We start from the raw sequence: 25,586 nt of genomic DNA on the forward strand, positions 1-25,586 counted from the left end.
ACGAATATATGATCCAAGTAATTTTGTAACAGTAAAACGAGAGAGAGCCCACATACCCAACAAGAGGACCATGGTTAATTGAATTATAGCATGGTCAACAGCTAAATAAAATAGAAAGTTCATGTAATAAGAAATGTATTGAGAACTAATTATTTCCCAGAGGTACAAGGAGACACACTTGAGTCTACAGGTCTTATAGACTCTCAGGTCTAGTACCGTATATATGTTTAGGGCCAGCAATTATAAGAGGACAAAGAAAATAATAAATGTTCATAATCAGTGTGCTTGAATTGGCTAACAGTGACTAAAGATTCATTCTTCACACCATTAGTGATACTATTCAAAGAACGCTCTTATTTAAACATAGCAAACCATCGTGCCAACCTTCTACAATGATTCTTTGCAAGGCCCACGTCTACCAAGTTTTCGCTTTCTACATTCTCAGTTTTTCACGCTGAGATGAGGCAGAGCGGGGTGAAAAGACGTATTCCCTGTGACACAGTGACTCAGTGCTCTGGTCAAGAGAGCCTCCCTGAGACACCAAACCAGCTTCCGAGAAGTGAGGAACAGTAAAACCACAGGTCACATAAGATACCCAGACACTTGCCAGCACAAGTACAAGAGACGAACATGAGGGGCTTCGGAGTTACTTGTTACCTCCAAAAGCTGTCGCTTTCCCGATGCTTTCATCTTGATGGTGGACATGCGCTCGGCTAAGACGGTAAGGGTGGACTGCAAGGCCAGCTGTTCCGCAGGGTCGCACTCTGGGGACTGGGACACAAGCTCGTTTGCGAGGAACGCCTGCAGGTCACCAATTTCATCTTGGAGCATGAGAATCTCATCCATCAGGGCCTGCAGGGAAGGCTGGAATCACACTCATGTACGCATTTTGGGGGGACTAAGAAATCCGATCACGGGCTGAGTCTCACATCAGCTGAGATTAGTGAATATATTTCATGTCTGCTCACTCAACCAGCAAATAGGGGGCCTACTAACCCAAGTTTCAAAATGCAAATACCAGACTAAGTGTCAGAGAATTTCTAATTTCAAAACCATTCCTGTCTCTAATTTAAATGAGTTGAACAATTTAATCAGTCTTTCTGGTTTTCAATAGGCTCATCTCTAATATGAAAGGGGTATGTCCAATTAATGTTTGCATCTGCAATTCTATGTTGAAAATAAAACTCACCATTTTCTCCCTCAGCAAGATTTTTCCCACTCCAAATTTCCCCACGTTTGAGACAGCCGTGCATTGTAACCCCAAACTCGCTTTATACAAGAAGGAGGACATCTGCCACCTCTTCCTATGTCATCACCCTCTCCTCATTTTTCTCCTTGGCTTCCCAACTCTAAAACTTCAGGTTCCACAGGACTAACTTCTAGCTCTCTTCTCTCTTCACAGTCTCTTCCATGTGAGATGCCTTCCCCAGGCTTTAAAAAGCTTCTAAGGCTGAATGAACACTTCCAAAGGTACATCCCTAACCTGGACACCTGTCCTCAGGATCAGGCTGGTATATTCAACAGACACATTTCATGGGTGGCTCCCTCCTCCAAGGTATCAAGCCTGCGTCCTCTCCCGTCTTCCCCACCTCGGTAAACAGCGCCCCCCTTCTCCCCGTGGCTCCACCTGCAGACCTAGGAGTCAGCGCACTCTCTTCACCTCACTGGCTCTCTCCAGTCCCACACCAAACCCAACTGCTTTTGTCCCCAGCCTCGACCTTCTGTACCTGTACATTTCCTCTGCCCCCACCTACTTCAGAGCTGACTCTCTTACCTGAATTGCTCTCACAGTCTATTGCTACCTTGAGCTACCTACTCACATTCTTGTCTCTCCAGTCTGCTCTTCACAAAGTCATTAGCGTGAGCTTTTAAAAAGGTAAAGCAGATCCTCTCATTCCCCTACTTTAATATACTTGGTGGCCCATTGCCTATAAAATAAAGTCTAAGTCTAACCTGCCTGTGTGCTCTCACCCCTGCCTGCCTCGCATACCACATGCCCTTGCAGCTCATACATTCCTGCCTCCCTTAATAGTTTCTCCAGGACCCGTAGCAATTTCTGTACAGCAGCAAGCACGCTGTTCACCCAATTGACATGTATCACAATTATACACGGGTTTTATTTTCCAGTTTTCATGTTTTATGACTTGCTAAAGGGCAGGAAAAATTCTTAGGATTTAAAAGGTGTGTTAGAAAATCAGGCCTCATTGCAGAAGGGGCTTCAGTTCTCTCTGTTTCCCATGTGTCCCTACTGACGGAGTTCCCACCTCCTCTGTCAGTCAGTGGGCTTCTCATTGTAGGCTCTCTGTAAATATTTTTAAAAAACAGCAACAAATAAACCTTCTCTTTCTCTAAGAGCAAGTGTCATCATGTTTAACTGTTTTTTTATATGAACAGTCACGCTCACAGTATTAGACGCACTTAGTGCACAAACTAAAGGTACAGGTCTACGGATTCTTGCAAACTGTGCGTACCCCTTGATGCGTCTCCCACCCAATCAAGAAACAAAAACACTCCCAGGACACAACAGCCCCCAGCCCTCCTCCCTGTCACCACCTCCCTCCTTCCAAAAGATCACCAAGGCATTGGCTCGTATATGCCACAGATTAATTTTGTGTTTTTGAGCTCTGTAAAAATGGAATCACACCTGATGTACTGTTTTGTGTCTGGCTTCTTTCAATCTGTCATGATTGGAAAGTCTCTCATGTCTTGTGGAGAAAGAGCTGATCATTTTTATCACTGTAGCATATCCCACAATCACTTGCTTTGTGGATCTTTTCCATTTAAGCCTCTCTAGTGGGTTCATAGTAGTAATCTCGTTTTACTTTTAATCTGCATTTCCCTGATGACTAATGAGATTGAGCACTTTTCCCCATGCTTACTGGACACCTAAATATCCTCTTCAATGACTACCTCTCAAAAATCTTTTGCTCATTTTCTATTGGAGCCTTTCCTTTCCTTGTTGATGTGTGGAGATGTTTATTTACACTGGATAAGAGTACCTGTTGCCCTGGCTGGAGTAGCTCAGTTGGTTAGAGCATTGTCTTCATACACTAAGGTTGTGGGTTTGATTCCCGGCCAGGGCTCATACAGTAATCAACCAATGAATGCATAAGTGGAATAACAAAAATCAATCTCTATTTTCCTCCCTTCTTTTCTCTCTCTCTCTCTAAAATCAATCAATAAAAAAAGTTTTCTGAGGGGAGGCGAGTATAAAGAAACTGAATGGTGATAGAAAAAAATACAATACAGATTAAACTTAAAAAAGAAAAAGTACTGGTGTTTCTTTTGGTTTTATGTATCGCAAACATCTGTTTCCGCTTTGTGATATGGGTGTCCCTTAATGGGAAAAGACCTGCTTGAGGGTGCATTTTGACAGAGGTTCTTGATTTGATTGTGGTCCGAAACACATCAATATTTTCCTCCTCTGGAAAAGTTAAGGCTTTTAGTGTTCTGTTTATAAGACCCTTGCCTCCCCCCAAATCATGAACACAGTCTCATACGCTATCTTCTAGAAGAATGCTTTTCAAAGTGTGGTCCAAGAAGGGGTTTTAGTCTCCGAATGTCTCTCACTCGTTCATGGCAAGGTAAAGCTATCGTGGATAAATGTTGGGAACCTTTTATAACTTGATGATGACCTGATAGCCAAGCAGTGCTTTATTTTATTTTACTAATATACTGATCTGCGATGGTTTAGAATATTGTTTTTAATTTTCAATTATTCACTGCAGATAGTTTGAGAAACACTCTTTTAAAACTTTTTCTTTTACCCTCACATTTAGACCTACAATCCACTTGAACTTGATCTTTGTGTGCAGTGTAGGCAGGGGTCACAATTCTTTCCCATGGATATGGACATTAACCCTGCATTATTGACTTAGAAATCATGGTTTTTATTCAGTGTTTTGAGGTATAACTTTTGACACAAGCCACGTGTCTGTGCAGATGCGAGCGCACTTCTGCTCTCACTCTATTCCAGGCCCAGGTGGCTGTCTGCCAATGCCACACCTCCACGGCCACGAGAGCTTCATCAGTCTTGCTCCGGAGGGACACATCCTTCAACTTTATTCATCTTCTTCCAGGCTGCCTTGGCTATCCTTAACCCTTTCAAATGTTGACATTTATCTTTTCATACATTCATGGTATATTTTAGAATTAGCTTCTTGATCTCTCTTGAGCAATGAAAGAACTTGCTGGGATATTTCAATGGGATTGTAAAGAATTACGGACTGATCTTGCTTATTATATATTCAAAATGCTTTCTGTCCAGCAAATTATTTTCTACTGCTTCATAAAAATTTCTTGGCACTTGCTTGCCAAAAAAGTGTAAAATAATTCACATCATTTGGTTTGTGTCATTTACAGGCCACTCCGTAACTAGATGAACCTCATTGCTTTTTCCTGCAAGGACCCCGCTGCACAAGCAAGAAAAGCCCCTTCACGGTTTCACGCGAAGTTCACTCTCATTCTCTCCCCCATTCCTTTCCTCACACGTACATTCATCGTGCCTCCTACCTGGAACTCCTGCCGCCATTCCAAACTTTCAAAATCTGTGTCTCCCCAAAGACCTGTAAGAGTTCCCTTTTATCTACTTCTCACCACTGTAATCCACAACCACATTTTTTCTTTGCACAGTGTGTTGGTAATTCACACCTCCCCTAAAGCAGGCTTTTTAATCATACATTAACGAAAAGTTCATCTACTTTAGCAGTGCACGTAGCAGGAGCTCCACAGATCTAGCTGGATTATTGCTAACTCGTGACAGAGAAAACATGCATCTGGATCATGAAGCAACCAGAAAAAAAAAAAACCCTTTTCATTTAATCTCAGGGGATTTGGCCAATCAACTGCGCAGTGAGGTCACCAGCAGTTTCCGTCTGCAACTCATACTGTTCTGAAGCAGTTCTCTGAAGTGAGAGAATTAGGAAATGAAAGATTCTAGAACTGTTCATTTCACCCTGTTAGAGTCAAGCCTCTCTGTCCATGCTTCTGTTTATACTAGGGAGGGCATGGATGTTTCTGGAAGATAGCTATAGTTTTTAACTGTAAGATCCAGCAGCCCAGCTTATTGGAGTGGAGTTTTCTTTTGGGGTGATGAAAATTAATTTGAAACCAGATAGAGGGGGTAGTTGTGTGACATTGTTTAAGTGCTCAGTGCTGCAGAGTCACATGCTTTAAAGTGGCTAATTTTATGTGATGTGAATTTCACTTCACTTAAAAAAGAAGTCCCTGCAGTCAAATATGCCTTGGTCCCATCACTCTGTCTCAGCTGGTGGCCAGCTGCTCACCTACAACATCTGACTCAAAAATAACGAGAGGAAGATAAGATGCAAGTCTGTGGTTCTCAGACTTGTGGTTGGCAGGGGGCGTGCCCCTGGCACTTTGGTGGTTTCAAGAGCTACCCTGAGCTTCTCTAAAATGACACCCTCTGGAGAGAACGTGGGGTTTGCGTTTGCTTCCACACCAAAGGCAAACATGAACTTCATCATGACTTTCAGAACTATCTACATCAGCACAGTTCATTTCAAACATTGAGTTGTGTGTTGTACACATTAAAACGAAAACAAAACAACCTCTGAGCTTGGTCTGCTTTGCCTCACTGAGCTCAGTGTGACAAAGACAACACATGCCCGTAAAGCATTCGCTGCCTGTGATCACGGAGCTCCCCATCACAGAGGGCTTAACACCTAGAACCACAGCCACTGGACAGCTTCTGAACCACATGCACGTCTCAAAAGTAAACCTATCAGAAATGTGGAAAGTCCCAGTCAGGGCACATGCCTGGGTTGCAGGCTGGTTCCTTGCAGGCCAACTCCCAGCAGGGGATGCACGAAAGGCAACCATACATTGATGTTTCTCTCCCTCTCCTTCCCCTCTAAAGATAAATAAATAAAATTAAAAAAAAAAAGAAAAGAAAAAAAATTAAAAAAAAAAAGAAATGTGGAAAGGATAACAAAAAAGTCACAGTGCTCCACCCAAATTCAGTAGACTTAGATAATGCTTAAAATGCAGGACTTCAGCTAGCTCTGAAAAGAAACATGAATACTTCCAAGAGAGTGTTGGGAAAGAAATAATCATTGAAGTGTTTCTATTAATTTTTAAGAAATATAAGAAGCATGCTGGACTTGCTTACCCACACTCGGTAGGAATATAGAAACAGTAATTCTACAGTCATGCCTGGGATTTTTAGGTGCCATTCCAGAAGCTAAGAACTAGATTAGACATTGTGATGCCATTAGCTTTCCACGTGGGCAGCTCTGTCCCAGAATGTGTAGAACTTGGGTGCTGACCGTAAAGTAGGTGGGATGGAAAATGTCAAATTGGTGATTACACGAGAAATTACACATTATTTGTATTTCTTTCCCTCTCATTAGAGCATTAATACAATTGTTAAGCTCAAGCAACAGGCCAATCGTCATGGAATTGACTACATCTCCTCTTGGCTACAGCTGTTAGCATTACCACTGGCAGCTTAGAAAGAGATAGAAAGTCACATGGTCGGCCTCTAGTACAAGAACAGTCGCAGATTCATTTCTGATTTGTAATACTTAGCACTGATGTGCAGTTTTGCGTTTTCTTCATTAAATCCCTTGGACAAAATAATAATGTCCTCTGCATTTAGCTTGTGAGTTTTTATACTAATGACCGAGAGGCACGGTGGTGGTGATGGGGAGCTAATTGTCGTTTTTAATTAAGAACTCTGGAATGTCACCAGGCATATCACAGGGCAAGTTGCCAGGACCCTGTTTTCACGAAGCTGCTAAATCCCGTGAGACCCAGTGACGGGTTTTGGGGAGCTGCGGTTGGTCAGTCACCTGGGACAGCAGAATGGTAAGCCTCAAACAAAGGCAGAGGGGACCGAGAAGGGAGAGCTGAACGAGGCAATTCCTTGAAACAGAGGCTTCTGCTAATCCAAGCTGATGACGCTCAAGCGCACTCTAGTCCAGCCTTTGCATAATATATTCCAATTCTTCTTGGAAGGTTCAAGGGAGATATGACGGAACAGAGAGAAGCCTCCGTCGCCTCCAGGGACAGGGTGTGGGGGGCAGGGGCAGCACATTAGACACAGCCCCAGCGCACACACTGAGGCTGCATGGAACCCCCTTCGATGGACAATGAGGTGGCCTTGACAGTCAGAAAACTGGGGAATCAGGGCGAGAGGACTGTGGTGTTCAGAGAAACACTGCACTGAAATAGTCCCCGACGTCCCCAACTGCCCTTGTGGTCAGTTTGCTCCAGGTGAGGAGGGTTAATTTTAACGTCAGGTATTTATAGCACCCTCCCCAATCCAGACTGACTGGGGGTGATTTGGGGAAGCAGCAAGACCCAAAGAATAATTTCAGTGTCATTTACCAAAAATAAGGCCTAAAATGGCTGATACGCACTTTGATCACTGTCTTACAAAGTTACAAAGCTGTCAAACACCTGAAATCACATTTCTACATATGCTGCCTTTACATAAAGCATTTTTATTTTTACGTTATGAGGCATGGTTTTGTTTTGTAAAAAATGCAGTTTTACCTGAGACTACACAAGTGGACATACAGCACATTCCAAGGTTATCCTGGGGTCCAAAACTATGTGAATGTAAATTGGGGAAACAGGAAGAGTTGTGCTCCTAAGGCTGATAAACCCAGTATGTGATCCACATATCACATCATGCTTTTAGAGCTCTTCATGTGCATCTAAAAATAGCTTCCTTTTCTTCTGCTTTGTACAGGGTTGTCACAGGCTCCTGAGCTCTGGCTGGGGGCAGGCAGCATTCCCCAATACCACGGTGACGGAACCCTTAGGGGGGTGTGTGCCTGGGCACCCTGCACCTCAGTTATGCCTGATTGTGCATTAACCGTATGGCTTATCACGTGCTAGGGCCTTAGCCAGATTTTAATAGATGCCCGTTCTTATCGTGCATTTTAAATTGATGGATTTTTAACAATTGCTTTCTGAGGGAGCTTGATGTAACTGTCTCTATTTTTTTCATGTAAAGCTACTGTTCTGCCTAGTTGATATAACCTTTTAAACATGGATTCAAGTCAGAGACAACCACAAGATTATAGCGTATAACCCCTTCCTCGTCACCTGTTTCTGTGCCCACTGAAATCTGAAAGTCACTCTCTGAAGTGAGAGAGGAAGGTGCTGGGCACACGCTGGCTAAATTTCTTAAAACAACGATACCCAGAGAAGGCAGAGGTGGGCATGTTTTATTCTTATACCAGTCTGCAGCAAAACAAACACAGAGTGGCAACTAAATGAAAATACTTTTGCGAAAAAGTATTTTACACTTGGCAAAAAAAAAAAAAGTAAAAAAGCAACCTTCAGGCCTGTAGCTTTCTTTAATTAGATTCAAAATCTGAATTTCCTTCTTTGCCTTTCAGGTCCCTCCCTGAAACAGGAGTGGAAACTACCACCCTTTGGAATCTTGTTTACTCTGTAAGAACTGGTAGAGTGAAAAAAAAAATGTCAGTCTGCTCTCCCAAACACACGCTGGCCGGCGACCAGTCACAAGAGTACACCTACTTAATCATGCAGGAAACTGAAGTCATTGCTATTTTTACCTGATGTTCGGCCATCTGGCCTTCTGGACTCCTGCCCGGCTCTGGGTTCTCACTGAGCTTCATCTCGATGGCCTCCATTTTTGTGGAGATGGACTGCAGGGAGTCCTGGTACTTCTGCTGGCGTTCCAGAGCTTCATAGAGCGAGCGCTGCTTTTCACTGATCTGCAGAAGAAGAGAGGGGTGTTGCCCAATGTTTCCTAGCCCTTTATCTTCTAGATTATGACATTTCTTTCCTCACTGCTTTACCTCTGTGGCCCAACAGAGGGTACTCAACTGTGCATGGGATGTGTAAACTCTCCGCAGGCATTGCATAAGCCACCTGCTAAGGGAATCGGTGTCTGGCAGGCTCAAGCAATTCCACATTTCAATGACTTACCACATTCTTTAACGTTTCCCAAGAGCGCTGCAGATCGCCCAGCTTAGCAGTCGCAGAGGGCTCCAGTCCCGGTTCACGCAACTCCTGGGCTGGCAACGTGCTGGGGTGAATCCTTGCGGCATCTGTCTGCAACCTCTCAGGAGACAAGGCTTGGTAGTAAGCAATATCCTGTGGGTGCAAAGCACAGCACTGGAGTCGAGGGGAGGATGGAGTTTAGGCTAACATGCCGTGGGAACTGTCATGTGGACGGAAGGCTTAGGATTCACATCTGTCTCAGGGGCCACAAACTGTTAAAGCTAGTGAATTCTGGTGACAAGAAGAATATAAAGATCCTATCAAGGCACAATACAGTTGCTGTAGAATTTCAGTTTATATTTTAAAATGTCAACAAATTTCCCAATGAAAGTTTCCAAAATGCATTCAAATTCGTATTTTGTAAAACGGAATGCAAAGGATTGAAGTGGTACACAGATTTAGAGATTGATTAACTACCATAGCAAAAAACAAACAAACAGAAAGCTACATGGTCTCTAAATATTTCTTAAAATGCTGCTTAATGTACTGATTAAAGTTTTGAATAATGTTTAAAAGTACTTGCTTTAAATAGAATTAAATCTATAGTAAGTAATTTTTCAAGTATAGCCAGATCTTCAATATTTGAGAGCTCATTATTTGTAGAGATTAATTTAAATATTTTGATATCAGGTAAGGGAAAAATAATGGGGAAGTTAAAACTACTTTAAAAAACAAATTATGTGAAGGACACATGGACAATAACAATGCAGGGGTGGAAACGGGAGGGAGGTGGAGAGGGCTGGGGGTGGGCTGGGATGGGGGTAAAAGGCAGAAAACTGTACTGGAAAAACAATTAAATTAAAAATCAAATTATGAAAAAAGTTTTCTTCTAGTCAATTCCTGGAAAGTACATAAAAATCAGTCAAAGTTAATTATGAAAAAACAGGCTTTTGAATTATTTTTATTTCTTGGGTTATAAGTAATACTACTATTTTATTAGTATTGATGGTGGAATCTATACCAAGACATATAATGCGTGTGTTTCCAATTGTTTCTGTGGTCATCATGTATTAATAGAAATCAAATTGGTGAGTAATTCTTACATTTTTGGAATTGCTATTATAAAATTCACTGCCTTTACTATTGAAGAAAATTGTGTTAATTTAAAATACCTGAGCTTTGCTGATAATAACGTCTTGGTAAGAAAGTAGTGACAAAGGTCCCAGCCACCTGAGAAATCACGGTAAAAGCAGGAAGGGGCCTGGCATTTGCGGGTCTGGACGAGGGCAGAAGCAGGGTCATGGTGTGGAATGAATTCAGACAGGAGTCTGACACCTGAGAAGTGAGGACACCTGAGATCCCAGTGGACGTTCTCTCCTTACGCAGCCATACAACTGGAGCAAGCCACTCGCATCTCATCCCCTGGTTCCCTCCTCTGTACAACACCGGGCAGCTCTGAGGATTCAGTGGAGTCACATTTAAAGGGCCATAAGACCTACTAATTATGCTGTTGCTGTTGCTGTGGCTCCAGGTAAGTCCCTAACGTCTGCCGATGACATGGGAACCTAGAGACTGGTCCTCTCCGTTCATAACCCGGGGACTATGTTGGGCAGATTGCTCTGGTATTTATAAATCCTTTGATAAGCTCATCTTCATTTATCCTCCTGCGCTTCCAGCTCACTTCAGTCCTCCTCACCCTGGATAGCCTGTCATCACCAAATTGGTTCACCCGTGCAGATTAGTCACATCTGAAGCTCCTTAAACCTTCCTTCTGACAACACCTTTGTTTCCTCTGCGCCTTTGACCTCTGCTTCACACCCTTGGACTCGACTCAGCTTTCCTTTCCAGAGTGCACGTATGTGCACGCTCACACAAACACAGACACACAGACACACAGACACACAACGGAGGCCATCAAAGTCCTGAAGTTCTTAAATTCCCGAAAGTCTGTCCCTATTTAGACTATATTCAGATTATTTTATGCTTGCCAGGTTCCTTGCTCTTTCAAGGATCTTGGCCCAGTAATATCTTCCCCCTCTCTGCCAACTTTCTCCTCAGCATAGAGAACATCTTAGGAAAACACCTACAGACACTTTCCCATAGAAAACACCCACAAACGCTTCCCTTCACAACTCTTTTCTTGCAGGATACCATTTATTAGAAAATTCCACAAATCACAAGGTGATGGATCATCACACGTGAACACACCAGCGCACACATCCGTAATTGCCAGTTCTCCCTTCCCCCCCTCCCATTTCACAATCCAGCTTCTGAAAATGGTACTTGACCCAGGATATATGTACTTTTCTCCTCCATCCACTTCTAAATGCCCGGCCGAGCTGCGGCCCTAAGGAGTCCAGGGAAATTGCTCTTGCTTCAGCAGCAGCCGCTCTTCTCTGTGACGTGAAATGAGTCTTTTTTCAACTTCTCTCTTGCCTGGCCTGTCAGCAGCTCTCACTCTCACTGGCCATGCTTCTGGGAAGCACTCTCCTTTAATCCCTCTGTTCTCCACCCCGGCACTCAGTCTTTCTCGTGTGTAGTTCTTCTCCATTCAGTCTTAAGCATGGGAGTGTTTATAAGCTCCCCCCTCATATATAGATAGCTGTGCACATGTACTCCACAGTCTCTTCCAACTGAACATTTAAAACACAATCCGGGATCAGAAATCAACTTCAAAAAATGGTAAAGTATGATCCATCTTCCACTTAAGCTATAAACTTGGGATTTCTTCTCTCCCTGTCCACCCAACGGCTTACGTAAGGGTGAAGTGGTGCTGATGCCTGCCCTTGCCCCAGCACTGGTTCAAATTCTAATGACAGGACCAAGTTCTTGACTCCCAGGTTGCAAGCGGGCGGCCCGCAGGCTGCCTCTGGCCTGTACACATGCAGCTTGTCTTACATAGTGTTTTAAATTGTTTTCAATTTCTCTTTGCGGAGACAAGGAGATTTCATAAGGATCAAAATGTGACTTCTTTTGCAAACCAGGAGGAGGTAGGTAAGACCGGATTCTGTGTCCATGTGACACCAGGAATGATAACAGAGGCGAGGCTGCCTTTTTGAGCTGGGGCAGTGCTGTCCAGGTGGCCGCAGTCCCCCTGCTGTTTCTCTCACTGACACCCCAAGGCTGGGCCTGGCATCAGACTACAACTTCTGTCCCTAGCCAGCTTCCCTGGCTCTGAATTTGTGCATCCCCGTTGCACTGTCCATATTCATCCAGAATGATCCACTCTAAAACCGACTTCTGCACCTAGCTCCTGGTCAAATTCCCTCAGTGGTAAAACTATTCGCTTCTGGATCAAATTCAGGTTCTTGGCTGTAGCATCCAAGGTTCCTCAGGATGTCTCCCGCATCCCGCTCAGCTTCTTTTCTCCCCATCCTTCTCCAAATCTGTGGCCTGGGGCCATTTTCCTTTCTGACACCTCACCTTCCTGATGTGGTTCCTTCTACCTGAAACATCCACCTCGCTCTAGGGCAGGCCAATTGCCTAACCTGCCCTCCATTATTAAGCCAAAGGGTGCCTGCCATCCTTAGCCGGCACTGAGGGCTGCCTGGCTTTGCTGCCTTCTCCATGTGCTCCCTGAACCCTGTTTCCCGCAGTCATAGACGGGTCCCACACTATTGTAAAACCACGTGCCTGCCCCTCACAGGCTGTGAGCTCCGTGTGGGAGAAATACCTTTAGTCTTTGCTGCTGGGCAAACAACAGCCAGACATACCTGTGCATCATGGACCATACAAGTAAGAGAACTTGGTCAAATGTATGATTTTTACACACAGTTAGGTACTATTACTGTCCACAAGAGGAAAAGGTTGCTTTAAATGTTGTAAACATTTTCAATGAAATGTTCTGTTATGAAGAAGACCCTTAAAAGAACTAGAATAAAATAAATTTGATACCAAAACATTTTTTTTCTGGCTCCTTTGTGTGTGAGTGTGCATGTGCGTGTATGGCTCAGGCCTGTTAGAACAACAACTCCTAGTTTTGTTTTTAAAGGATTTGAAAGTAGATCATCTTTTGTAGATGAATAACTTGGGTCTGTTTGAGGACTACAGAGATTCAATCAAATAAATCTGTTGGCCCTTTCACTACTAGATAAAAGTAACATTTGTCATAGTGAGGAATCACCCTCAGAAATATGTCTCTTGTTGCTTATTTGCCTAAGTTCTGATTCTTGTTTATCCAGTAGATTCCTCAGGCACTAAATGTGGAAAACTAGAGCTACCATTTTCCAGTCAAAAAGGTACTTTCAGTGATTAACATCACACTTAAAATAGTTTCACAATTTTGTGAATGAAGTAGCATTGTTTCCCTTTACAAATGAGGGGACCCAGGGACTTTCCAAGTACTTTCTGCTTAGAGGAGGAAGAGCTAGAACCTGCTCTGAGCTTTAACTTGGAGCCCCGTGCTCTACCCATTACACTACGGCCCTTTCAACCCCCAGCGGTCCTCAACTGTTCCCAGCAGCTGACGTCTTGGCTCGGCTTGTTTCTAAAGCCGGGGTCTCCGACCTCTGGGCTGCAGCATAGTTAGTAATAGGGACACCCAGCAGGAGGTGAGCTGGAATGGAAGCATTTAAATCACCCTGAAACCAATCACCCCACCCCCATTCCATGAAAAATTATCTTCCACGAAACCGATCTCCGGTGCCAAAAAGGTTCTAAAGGGACCAAGAAGGCTGCAGGCAATTCTGGGGCTGCATCATTATTTCTGCCCTCAAGTAAGCTGAATTGTTACCACATCTCAGCTAACAGCCATTGTCAGAGACAGAACGCACTGGAATGGGGCGATCAGTCCATTACGTAATGGAGATCCACTTCCAGAAGCAGCAAGTTTTTTTTAACAGCTGTGATTTTATAAAATAGTTATATTTGGCTTCTCCTCGAGACAGCTGTGCACATTCTGTACAGTGTTTTGAGTCTGAGAACTGGAACTTTTTTGGATTCTGAATGGTCTCCTCAGTTTCAAGATAAATTTTTGTCAACCCAGTGTATGCCCAACATGTCGCACTCGTTGCTTTCCTCTGACTTAGGTGCAGAAGAATGACATGTGGGCACAGACAATGGAGTCAACACCACACATAACACTTTTGCTTTCTAGTAGTGCCCTCCTAGAGCTGCCTAACATAAACTAAATTAAAAAATTTTAAAGGAATTTGTGGAATCACATAAAAGTGCATTAAAAATGTGACTTATTTGATGGTTTCCTGTGATGGGCAGGGGTGGCAAATGAGATCAAAATAAAACATAACCTCACTCACAACTTCAGGATTTGATTGAGCGTAACAGTTAAATTAATCATAATAAAAACATCTGCGCATTTTATCATTTACATGGTGCTTTCATGTACATCGAAAGACACCTTTCATGTAGCATTGAGACTTATAATTTTAGAAAAGAGATAGTCTTCTTACTGAGTCAGTGTCAAGGTCAGTGTTTGTTGTTCCATTTGAATATTTGAAGAATTAGACATACATTTTTTCTATACAGTAAACAGCTGACTATAGCTATATTTCTACGTTCCTAATAATATCCATGACCACAAGGAAGAACACCCTCAAGCAATGAGTAATACATTTAAACTCAGAATTTGGAGAACAGTTTGTCAAATCCTCCAGAGCACCCTGAACTTCTCCATTTCTGTCGTTTAATTTCCTCTCGTCACTGTTGTTACTATCTGTGCTCTGGCCACCTTTCCCTCTACATCACAAGGGCCTTGGGGTCAGGGAGTGCAGTGTCTCCTCCTTTGTTGCGTCCCTGGGACCCCGCACAAGATTTTATTCCAAACAGGCTCTCATAATGTATGTGATGAATGGGTGAATCGTATAGATACAATGTATAGATTCATCTGTATAGATTCAATTGCATAGATTCATCGTATAGATACGATGAACTAGAGCTGTATAGATTTTTACCAAGAGAACTGTTTTATCTAAAGCTTTCATCAACCTTTTTCTCCTTTCTGGGAGGTCAAGGGGTTTTCTTTATCACAGGGACAAGGACCCTATTTTGAATGCTTCTGCTTTAAAATTTAAAAAAATATGACAGATTTGTAACACAGTTTATAGAGCTTTTGCTGTTTAAGGTTTCTTCCTTGAAAATACAGCTTAACCTCTTCGAATGTTTACATAATTTCATAAGTAACACTTGAAAATTTTTCATTGTTTTGGCTGAATGAAAAGATAGTACTACTCACATGCATTAAATTTTTTTGATTATTGTATGTCTTTTTTATTTCTACCTCCTATTTTCCATGAAAACTTTTTGACATATTTAGTTTAGTATATTTTAATATGATGCATACTAAAAGGCATCTCATAACAAGGTATTACTCCTATTTTATAAAAAATAAAATTGAAGATTATTGAAAGCTAAGTGAGAAGACTCAGATCTGCTGAGGCATTCCAATACATGTCCTGGCTGCCAACCCTTTAAATTGGATGGCCATTAGTACACAAAGAAAAAGTGTGATATAATGAACAGAACTTTTCCACCTTCAAGATCCGAACTGGTAGGCATCATAACTTAGGTAAATGCATATTAAAATAGCAACAGAATCAGATTACTTTACAAGGGCGACACGCACGTTTCGTTTCCCAGGAGGATGCAGTACTCCATTACAGACGCCCGTCAGACACGGAAGCTATAAAGCCTTAACCAGAGCCTTCTCCAGCTATAATTTCTGTGACCTAGTTTTCGCTCATCTCATTGCCAGGAGCCCTGGAGAGGAGATGATGTGTAAAGCCCGTAGTGGTCTCACATGACAATCACAGCTTGTGTCACTGTCACACCTAACAGTGTGTTCCTCCAAGTCTAGGGTTCATACCCACAGTCTAATAAGAATGGAGTTCTGCAACCGCCCAGGGATCCGAGCTGAGGAATGCCAAGTGGGCGGTACCTGGTTCACAGAAGCATCCGTATTTGCCACCGGTGAAGGGGAACGACAGGCAGGTGGAGAGGAAATCTCACTGTTGGTTCCCTCCTCCCCAGACTCTTCAGTGACAGGTGACAGCAAAGTGTGACAGCGACCTGCAGTCATCTGGCACATAAAAGGTAGCCCAAAGAACATAACAACCAGTTGGCAATGCAACAAAAGACCCGCTCAAGCATAAGTCAAAACAGAGATAATTATGTAACAAAGGTTAGAATTTCTGAGACCCATATTTTCACACAAATCTTGTGTTCGCACTTAAAATTCAGTTCAAATAAATATGACACTGGGAGTGATTTATAAAACTAACAGGGATAGGATGTGCACATCACATAAAAAGTTTTGCTGTTGATTAAGTATTTTTCTGATTTACTTTCCTTTCCTTATTGTATTTTATAAATAACTGAAAAAAACTCATAAATTGTACAAATGAAGGAAAGGTCTATGAAATAGTGCTTGGATTTTCTTAGACACCTCAAATTACAAATATTCTTGTAACTTGTACACCCTATGTGCTATATCACCCAAGAGCCCACGTACAATTCTGCACTATCGGTGTCCGGCAGGTTTGTGTGCAAAATACACAGCGCTGGAAAACGCCGAGGAACCAAAAATAATTAATGCATTTAATATGCAAAGTGATTGGGAAGTAATATAGATAGAAATTAATGGAACTTCTATATTTTAATCCAAAGCTAAACTTTTAATTTTCTAATTTTCTTAATAATAGCCTTTCTCCTATATATTCTTAAACATCTAAACAAGTAAATACACACAATATATATGCAGCATGATTCTCTCCTTCCCCCCTCCCCCAGAAAACTAGAAAACTGTGCAGAGGATTTTGTTTATTTTTTGGTGCACAGAGCCTCTCAGCATTCTTGCTAAATTATTCTTGCTAAACAAATGCAGGGCTGACCTCTGACATTATTAAGTAATTCAGTAGTCTCAAGCAAATAGCTTTATTTCCACTGTCATTGTTTACAGTGTCAAACACTGGCTTTGGCCCAAATGTAGCAGAGAGTTCAGGACGCTCTTCTTCAGTTCTAGTCTGCAAGACTGATCCCTAAAATAAGCCAGAGCTGGAACCTGGAGACAGGAGCAGGGTACAGTCACAGGAGAGTGCTCCTCGCCCTGCGAAACTGGCCTTGACCCTTACTTACCATGACCACAGAGGGGTGGGCAGAGGTGGCTGGGAGGAGCTTTCCGTCCAGGTCTTCTGGCAGCCCCTCCACTTCGGTCACCGTCAGCAGCATGGTGGCGTTCTTGGCTTTCATTGTCAGCATCTTGCACTTGGAGTTCAGAGAGGCAATCTGCTCCTGGTAGCCCTTGATTTTCTGAGCCAGCTCCTGAGGAAACATTTTCCCACCCCCCCTGTGTGTCAGAGCAGCATCAAAAGGAAACAGAGCTGGTAGCATTCATCTTCCTCCGGGGCCGGCCAATGAAATCACAGAGCTGTGCCAGGCGGCTGCAGCGCGCCGGCCGGAGGAGGCAGGATGTGGACTGTGCTGAGCAGCAAGCCTGCCTGCAGCTCCGAGCCAGCCCACAGTGCGGCTGGGCGGAGAAGTGCGCGGAGCGAGCGGCTGGGGGCAGGGCCCGCAGGCTCCGGTTAGGGGATCCGAACCCAGGGGGCTGCTGCGTGCAGAATCAGGAGGTTATGTAACCTGAAGAACCTGTAACTTTCTTTAAAATGCCCAAGAATCTGCCACTGCCAGATGGTTCATGCCATGGAAATTAGGTCATGTGATGACTGAAACTACAAAAAATGCAACGCTCAGCTCTTATCATCCTGAATATATCAAGTGGAGGAGTCAGTTGTTCAGACTGGGTCACTAAGTGAATGCCTTGTCATCGCTAAGTTCCTGGGCTTGTTTTTTGAAAATAAGCCAAATATTACATACAAAACTCTAACTCTTTAAAGCAGATAACTCCCAACATAAAATTTTGTCCATTCATTAAAATTTCCCTCACATACTCCACAATGCTTCAAATGTTTCTGACGCTTCACACTGAGGCTTTGAATGTGTTCAGTCTAGATTTAATGGCTTTTAAATACATTTCCTGTCGAAAAAAATTGTCTTGAGAGAGAGAGGTTTTAAAACTTTTACCAAGAGCTCATTGAAAATATATTCTGGATAGCACACAGCCCTTAAAAATTCTCAATATTAAAATTTTGAAATAATAAATTAAAATAGTAATTCTAAAATGTTAAATTTATACTTTCTTACTTAAAAGGTGTATACATCGTTTAGAAATGAAGAGGTACATTCTAAAACCTTATTCCTAAAAGTACGGCACCATCGCTTTTTCCTATTCCTTTTGTTTGGCTCCTGGGTCTAAAACGTCCTTTAGTGTCTGTACAGAACACAAACGCCAATGTCTTTAAAATATGAGTGTGTGTATACTCATATTTTTAAATATACTGACATTCAAACTAGAGCTTTGAACTTGAAGTTCAGAAAGAAAATGACAATGGAAGAAAAGGTATATATGTGTATATGTCTGTGAATGTGTATACGTGTAAGTGTGTACATATACACACGTACACATACGTCTATACCATTTTGTTCTCATTGCCATTTGGTTTCTCTTCTCCCAACCAAAACTGTCTGAGTGGAAGGGAAAACAGGCCTGAAGAACTCAGTCAGCAGCCTGTTTTCTGGACTTCCAGAATAGTAGAGGTATTTTTTTAAGATTTTATTTATCTATCTTTAGAGGGGAAGGGACGGAGAGAAGGAGAGAAATATCACTGTGCAGTTGCCTCTTGTGCATCCCCTGCTGGGAACTGGCCTGCAACCCAGGCTTGTGCCCTGACTGGGAATCGAACTGCAGTTGTTTGGTTCACAGGCCCGCGCTCAATCCACTGGGTCATGTCAGCCAGGGTTAGTAGAGGTATTTTAAAGTAAGAACTTAAAAAGTAGAAATCATCACGTCTTTACCTATTAGGGCTGCTGTATACTTAATTATACCTAACAGGGCTTTAAAAATAGTGATTAAGTAGCTACTTACTATATCTGATCTCGTGCCTGACACAAGGCTACTCCATGAATAATGAGTTAACATGCACATATAGGAGACATCCGCCAGCTCGCCGGACTTCTCGACCTCTCTGTTGCCACGGGACAGATCTCTGAGCACTCTTGCAGCGGCCTGCCCCATGTTGGCAGACTGGAGGAATCCTTGTGAGGCACAAGCAGCCTTGGTCCTCCCGCCCTTGGTGCCCACATGGACGTCACCGCCCCGACTGCAGTACCAACGCATGCCCACACTGACAGCTAACTCCCCTTGCCTGAACAGGAGTTCTCAACCTTACTGTGTGTAAAACTCATCTGGCTGTTTGCTAAAATGCAATTCTGGTTTCCACTTCAAAAGAGTTTGATGTACTAGTCTTATGAGAATCTGCATTACATGTTTATCCTCTATGAGTGGCTCCCTTGGAGAAACAGCTCTCTGGAACTTCCTTCTGTAAGAATAAGCCTGTCTGTCTCCCACTAACCAGTGGTCTGGTGGTCAAACCTGCCATATTAAAATGGAGCACTAATGAGTTACCAGGTTCCCCATTCTTGGAAAGCATATTTGCTTTTAATTTCATCGGCTATTCCTGAAAATGATTATATAAGATGTACATACAGGTGGGGATTTCAGGTGCTGCGGCTGCCCCCTGTGAGCCAGCCTGCCCTCTGGAGCCTGCCTGCACTCTGGAACCAGCCTGCCCCCTGTGAGCCAGCCTGCCCTCTGTGAGCCAGCCTGCCCTCTGGAGCCTGCCTTCTACGTCCCGTGGAAAGCAAGAGGTCCGAGGGCTTCCCCCTAAGATTTGAAAGTGGCAGGATAATTTTCTCCAGTTAAATGGAACATTTGAAAAGTCCCAGGGAAAAAAATGGGAATACCTTACCAACGAATCAATTATCAATTATTTTTGTGAATTAAAGTTACCCGTAAGGAAATGAGACTCACATTAGGATTGAAATTCTATTAAAAGCAGACTGAAAGTACAGGAAAAAGCAGTCTTCCCAATTTTTATGTTATCATAAATCAGGCTTTCCCCATTCAGCACTTTCCTTCCTGCGTTTGTTTCATACATACACTGAGCCTCACCCAGGACTATGTCATTGTTGATAGGAAGATGTATTTTAAATCATGTGACAAAGCTAACAAATATCTACACTGATGTTTAGAACTTGGATGGGAGAATATGACAAAATGAACAGATCACTGAGCAGTAGCAGGAAAATAGCCAACCACTGACTGTGCGGAGTGCTGGCTCTGTGACCTTGGGTGAGTCGTTTACTTTCCAGGACCATCATTCTTTGCCTCTGTGCAGTGAGACAGCTCACACAGCTTCTGCTGTGGTGAAAAACCAGTCTGGAGCCAAAGGCACTAGATTCAAATCTGACTTCTTTGAGTTACTGGAGTTGGGAGCTTAGGAAGTCATCTGAAAAGTCAGTTTCCCTTTTCTTGTCAGTCAAATGATGATAATAAAAAAATCTTTACCTCACAGGGTTGTTATAAAATGTAATGTTAAAACCCTTGTGGCCCCTCAGTGGACTGAGCGCGGGCCTGCAAACCACAGGATCGCAGTTCAATTCCCAGTTAGGGCATGTGGCTGGGTTGCAGGCCAGTTCCCAGCTGGGGATGCATGAGAGGCAACCATACATTGATATTTCTCTCCTTCTCTCCTTCCCTTCCCCTCTAAAGATAAATAAATTAATTAATTAAAAAAAAACCCTTGTGGGTTGTTTTAAAAATCTGAAAAACATGGTAATAAGAATTACTATTATTCTAGAGAAATGTTTGAAAAAATATTTTCTGTACTATGACAGAAAAGTTGTTCCAACAAAATTCTGGACCTTAGAAACTGGGATTGAAAATAGTTTTGAAATAAATTTATAATGTACAGTCTAATGTATGAGTTATATAAACAGCGGTTCCAAATATTTGTATTACATTTTTGTTTAACCAATGGCATGAGAAAAACAAATAGTTAATACAGATATATCTACCAGATAGGCGTAAATGTAGGTGGGACATTTATTTCCATTAATTTATAATTCATATATAAATGAAAGTAATTTACACATTGGATGCATTGAGAAACTAAAAAATTGAATCTGGAGAGGGAGGTGGTCAGATTTTCTATTCATCCAAGACAACAAATGAATCTGCTGAGACCCTCACTATGACACCTGGTTTGGAAAAACAGTTTGTTGCTCTAATGACAACAAACTGGAGCACTGGGAAAGGTAAACTTAATGTCCACCCTTGACACAGAGAAATAAGATACCCACTAGTCACAATCCCTTACCAAAATTCATGATGTTATGAGCCAGCCCTCGAGGGAAAGTGTAAATGTGACATACACAGGAATTGACAAGCCAGGAGAGGAAGTTCACTGCCAAGTGTGGATGGGCTCACTCAAGGTCTGTGATCCCTGAGACCAGGTCTGCACAAGGGGCATCCAAGCCCTAAGGTCACAATGATGCCAGAGGTCCAAGGAAAGAGGCACTTTTGAAATTGGGAAGATTCTAAATTTGGAAGTCAACAAAATGAAACAAAAAATATGGACCATTCTCTGATTTTCGTGAAAGGAGCTGAAATGATTAACATTTGAAAGAACAAATGATTTTTTTTAATGTGAAAGATCCCCTTTTTTTAAAAGAGGGTGATCAAAATAGCAAGACTTTGAGCATTGCTGTTTCTCACAGGCTTTAAATACGGAGCTCAGCCTGTGTCTTGGTGCAGTAAGTGAGAATTCAGAGCCAGGAGACAGTTTCTGGATCCCAGTTGAGACATGTCATGAACAACATGTAAAGACATTTTAGAATCAAGGGGAAGACTCATGCTACTAGGTCTTAGAAAGTATCAGAAAAAAAGAGCCCTCAAAATGCAAAAACAGCCAAAGAGACCGCCCAAGGACTGAACACATTATGTGCCAGACAGGGAGAACCTTTCGCTTGCATTCACTCGAAACCAATCACAAATTCCAAGCAAGCACGAGTCCCGCCCATGTCCTGTCTCACCTCATGTCGAGAAATCTGGGCTTGCAGCTCCTGGATGTTACTGGTGGCCACAGGCTTATCCTCAATCTCTCTGTGAGCTCCTTCTATGAGCTCCTGGAGGTGTTGCATTTCTTGTTCATATTGTTCATACTGCATCACAGCCTCCTTTTGGGAAAAAAAGACCCCATGATTATCTTTCTATATCAATAACTGTGTTAAGTAATTCTGCACTGCTCTCTGACAAACTACAGTGTTAACTCCTATTTAACTGTGTGTCTAGGGAATAAAGGAATGATGGGTAAACTTCCTAGATCATTCAAATCCTCAGCTATATGCAGATATTTCAAAACCTTTTTCCTAAATCGTTTTACCAGGATTATTCATGAATTCACAGTAGTTAAGTGGCTGTTCATATGGTCTTAAAGACAGCAACTTCATGGTCAGAACATGGTAGAAGGCAGTATGAAAAACACGATTGCTTCATTTGCCTCAAGAAATACTGAAAATACATGTAAGGCACTTGTTAAGTGCTGGAATAAAGAGTAAAAGAACGATTAATGAAGTATGACTTCTATCCCCAGGAATTTACTGTCTAACAAATTACAAGCTAATATAAGGAGTAAAGATAATTGCCCAAAGAGGCCATTAGCAATCTAATGAGAGGATACATGTGTAATTGTTGGATAAAAATGATGAAACATGAGTTGAAATGAGATATGAGGTAAATGGTGTCACATTTTCTGAGTCAATGATTTTTCTCTTGTTAAAGAGACTAAGTTATACTTGGGTGTACTTCTCAGACACAAAAATGTGTTTAGTACATCAATATGCTCAAGTATGAAAAAAAACCCTATAATACGTATGACCAGTAGAGCCATTTTACAAGGTTCTAGACCAAGGGTGTCAAACTCATTTCCACCGGGGGCCACACCAGTCTCGCAGTTGCCTCCAAAGGGCCTAAATAATCCTAGGACTGTGTAAACATATCTACTCCTTAACTGTGAAGGAGTTAAAATTTCATTCGGCCCTTCGAAGCAACTGCAATGCTGATGTGGCCCCTGGTGAAAGTGAGTTTGACACTCCTGTTCTAGATGATTTTCAGAGGAATAATGAGGCAAAAATAAAATTGAATATAAAATTAACCTATATAAGTCATTATTATAAAAATATTGCTACAAGCTGGTTTTCACCAATGGGTATTTTTTTACAGAAGTTTCTCCAGGCTTTTGTGGGTGATCCAAAGGATAGCATTTCACCTCCTTATTTTATATAACCACAACAACCGGCTGCATTTAGCGCTCTGGGGGTGTTTCTATGGCTGAGCCCTGGTTAAGACCAGGAGCCAGGGAATCGCTGGCTGCTGCTGCACTGGCGTGGGCCACACACGTGCCTGCAGGACGTTGCACTGCTGGATGGCCAGGTGCTGCAGCCGGCTGGCCTCCTCCTGCAGCTGGAGCGCCGCGCGGCAGAGAGGCAAGCGAGCCACGACGTCCTCCGGGATCCGGAGCGCGCTCTGGCTGGTCTGCACGGCGCGGACCTTGGGCTTCAGCGACTCCACCTCACACAGCAGCTGCTGAAAATGCGAGAACACAGTTCACACATTTTATGCTGAAGCGTCCCTCGAGAGACAAACTACAGCTAGTTCACAAGTCATACACATTTTCCAGGAAATGTTACAAAGCATGTATGTGTAGCTGAGACTACAACTGAGTTTAGAAATTATTTTTTGTAACTTTTCTTTTTAAAAAGATCTATCAGTAGGTCCCCAGGCGTCTCCCCTGAGTTATTTTCACTTACCTGCCGATGAGAGAGTTGCTCTTTGAGACTAAGTCGCCCGACTTCTGGAGAAGTCAGGGTGGTCTGGGCTTGCTCCAAAGCGACTTGTAAGTTTTTTAGCTCTGTTTCAAACTTTTTCATATCCTGCAGAGTAAAAACAACATGATGTCAATATTTAAGTACTTCAAGTTCAAACTCATAGGTGAAGAGTAACGGCACAGCCAAGAAGGCGCATCAGAGATGAGCACCATATCTGTGCTATAAGACCACCATTGTTTTTAATGATGGGCTTGTCACCCTACATTTATTATTATTATTATCATTTTTATTATATTTGTACCTTGGCAGCATCTTGGAGATTCTGTAAACGCACTTTGATCATTTGTCGCAGTTCCTCGGTCTCCCGCCCCAGTTCCGCCACTTGGTGACACATTTTTTCTGTGTGGTACACGCTGGAAAGGTATTGTACTTTCTCGGCCATTGCTTCCAGGTCGTTGTGGATTTCTTCAGATTCTTCCAGCATGGTCTGCAGTGAGTAATCAACATCACGACATTGACAAGCAGGCAGAGAAGTGCAGGCAATCAACATGACGTGGTGTGGAGACCTTCTGACTAGGAAGGGAGCCACACACAGCCCAGGTGCACGTGGAGGTGGGCTCTGCCTGCCCTCCTGTAGTTTAATCTTCACACCCCAGGGCCCACCCCCCACCTACTGTTATCCGTATTTCACAGAAAAAGAAATCAAAGTTCAGAAACTGTAAATAATCTGCTGAGGCCACATGTTTTAAAGTGTTGGACCCTGAGTGAGGCTCGGGCTCTGTCCACCACCTCGAGCTGCTTCCTGAAGGTCGAAAGTATCCCAGCAGGGGCAATGCTCTGCACATGGGTAGCTTCATCAGGTCACGGGGCCTCCTGCCTTTTCGCATATGTATGCAAACTAAAGAGATGCATTTCAACTCTCATACTCTATACCTAAGATCTAAGTGCAGCTCAGTCTAAGAAATGAAAGACTAGAGAATTGCAAACAGACCAAAAAACCCTTTTATCACTTGCTTTACCTGAGACAGGAACATGGATGCAACTTAGGACACCAAGAGGAATAAAACACTCCCTTGTCATTCAGTACAGTCTCATCTACAGGGAGTGATACGGATACAAACGGACTAACAACCATGTGTGGTGCACTATGTGAGCAGAGAGAAAAGAACAATGGGTTAAGGAGGTCAGAAATGAGATGAGCTTGCAGGAAGGTTGGAGAAGGCTTCCTGGAAGACTCACCTCTGAGCTGAGTCAGTAGGCTGCTTGCATTTTGACAAATGGGGAAGAAGAGGAAGGGTATTTTATGCTGAGGGAGCAGTACAAGCAAAAGCACATAGGTGAGTGAACACAAAGTAGGCAGGTGCTGGGGTGAGTGACGTATGAAGAGGACAAATGGGAGCTGGGACCTTATTCTTATATATTTTTTAATTTAAAAAAATAGAATATATTTTTCTCACAATAATATATAAGTAAAATATCCATAATCCCCTAACTGAGTGGTAACTAAGTTAGCAGTAACTGCTGTTATGTGTGGGTATATTTTTAGGTAGTTGACACCATCATATACCTACGATTTTCCATCTTCCTTTTTCACCTGACATTGGAAACATGCGTTTTCTGTCTGTGCACTGTTTTTGGATAACCCCAGGAAGCCGTGATTACTAAGGCAGGCACCAGAGAACTCCCTGAAACAGTGTGTACAGGCTGAGTTCTCTCCGTAGCACCTGAGTGAGTCAATCACCAACACCTGATATCTGTCCACTTGCACTCAACCCACCCAACTGTCCAGGTCAGGAAAAATCCTGGGAATCATCCCTGGCTCCTCCCTCCCCCGTTTCACCCACACCACAGTCTCCAAGTCCGGAATTCCAGCTCAGGAACACCCCTTGCTTTTGCCTTCTCTCAGC

The 25,586-nt window shown here is 42.8% G+C and overlaps 1 protein-coding gene across 8 annotated transcripts in view; it reads right to left on the reverse strand.

Annotated features, from left to right (window-relative positions):
* SYNE1 (spectrin repeat containing nuclear envelope protein 1) overlaps positions 1-25,586 on the reverse strand; it is a 407,591-nt gene that overhangs the window by 137,181 nt on the left and 244,824 nt on the right. For 7 of the 8 annotated variants that reach the window (XM_037051212.1, XM_037051453.1, XM_037051603.1 and 4 more), the window contains 9 exons: positions 23,981-24,166; positions 23,662-23,784; positions 23,255-23,437; positions 21,886-22,029; positions 17,032-17,217; positions 15,836-15,976; positions 8,929-9,096; positions 8,553-8,714; positions 658-852 (listed from right to left, as the gene is read on the reverse strand). In XM_037051212.1, the coding sequence (XP_036907107.1) occupies positions 658-852; positions 8,553-8,714; positions 8,929-9,096; positions 15,836-15,976; positions 17,032-17,217; positions 21,886-22,029; positions 23,255-23,437; positions 23,662-23,784; positions 23,981-24,166 (1,488 nt within the window). The remainder of the gene's footprint in view (positions 1-657; positions 853-8,552; positions 8,715-8,928; positions 9,097-15,835; positions 15,977-17,031; positions 17,218-21,885; positions 22,030-23,254; positions 23,438-23,661; positions 23,785-23,980; positions 24,167-25,586) is intronic. The other variant, XM_037051376.1, reaches the window with a different exon arrangement.

The sequence above is a fragment of the Sturnira hondurensis genome, unplaced genomic scaffold (genome assembly GCF_014824575.4).
Source record: "Sturnira hondurensis isolate 20B ecotype Veracruz unplaced genomic scaffold, ASM1482457v3 Scaffold0000167, whole genome shotgun sequence".
NCBI classification, from domain to species: Eukaryota; Metazoa; Chordata; class Mammalia; order Chiroptera; family Phyllostomidae; genus Sturnira; species Sturnira hondurensis.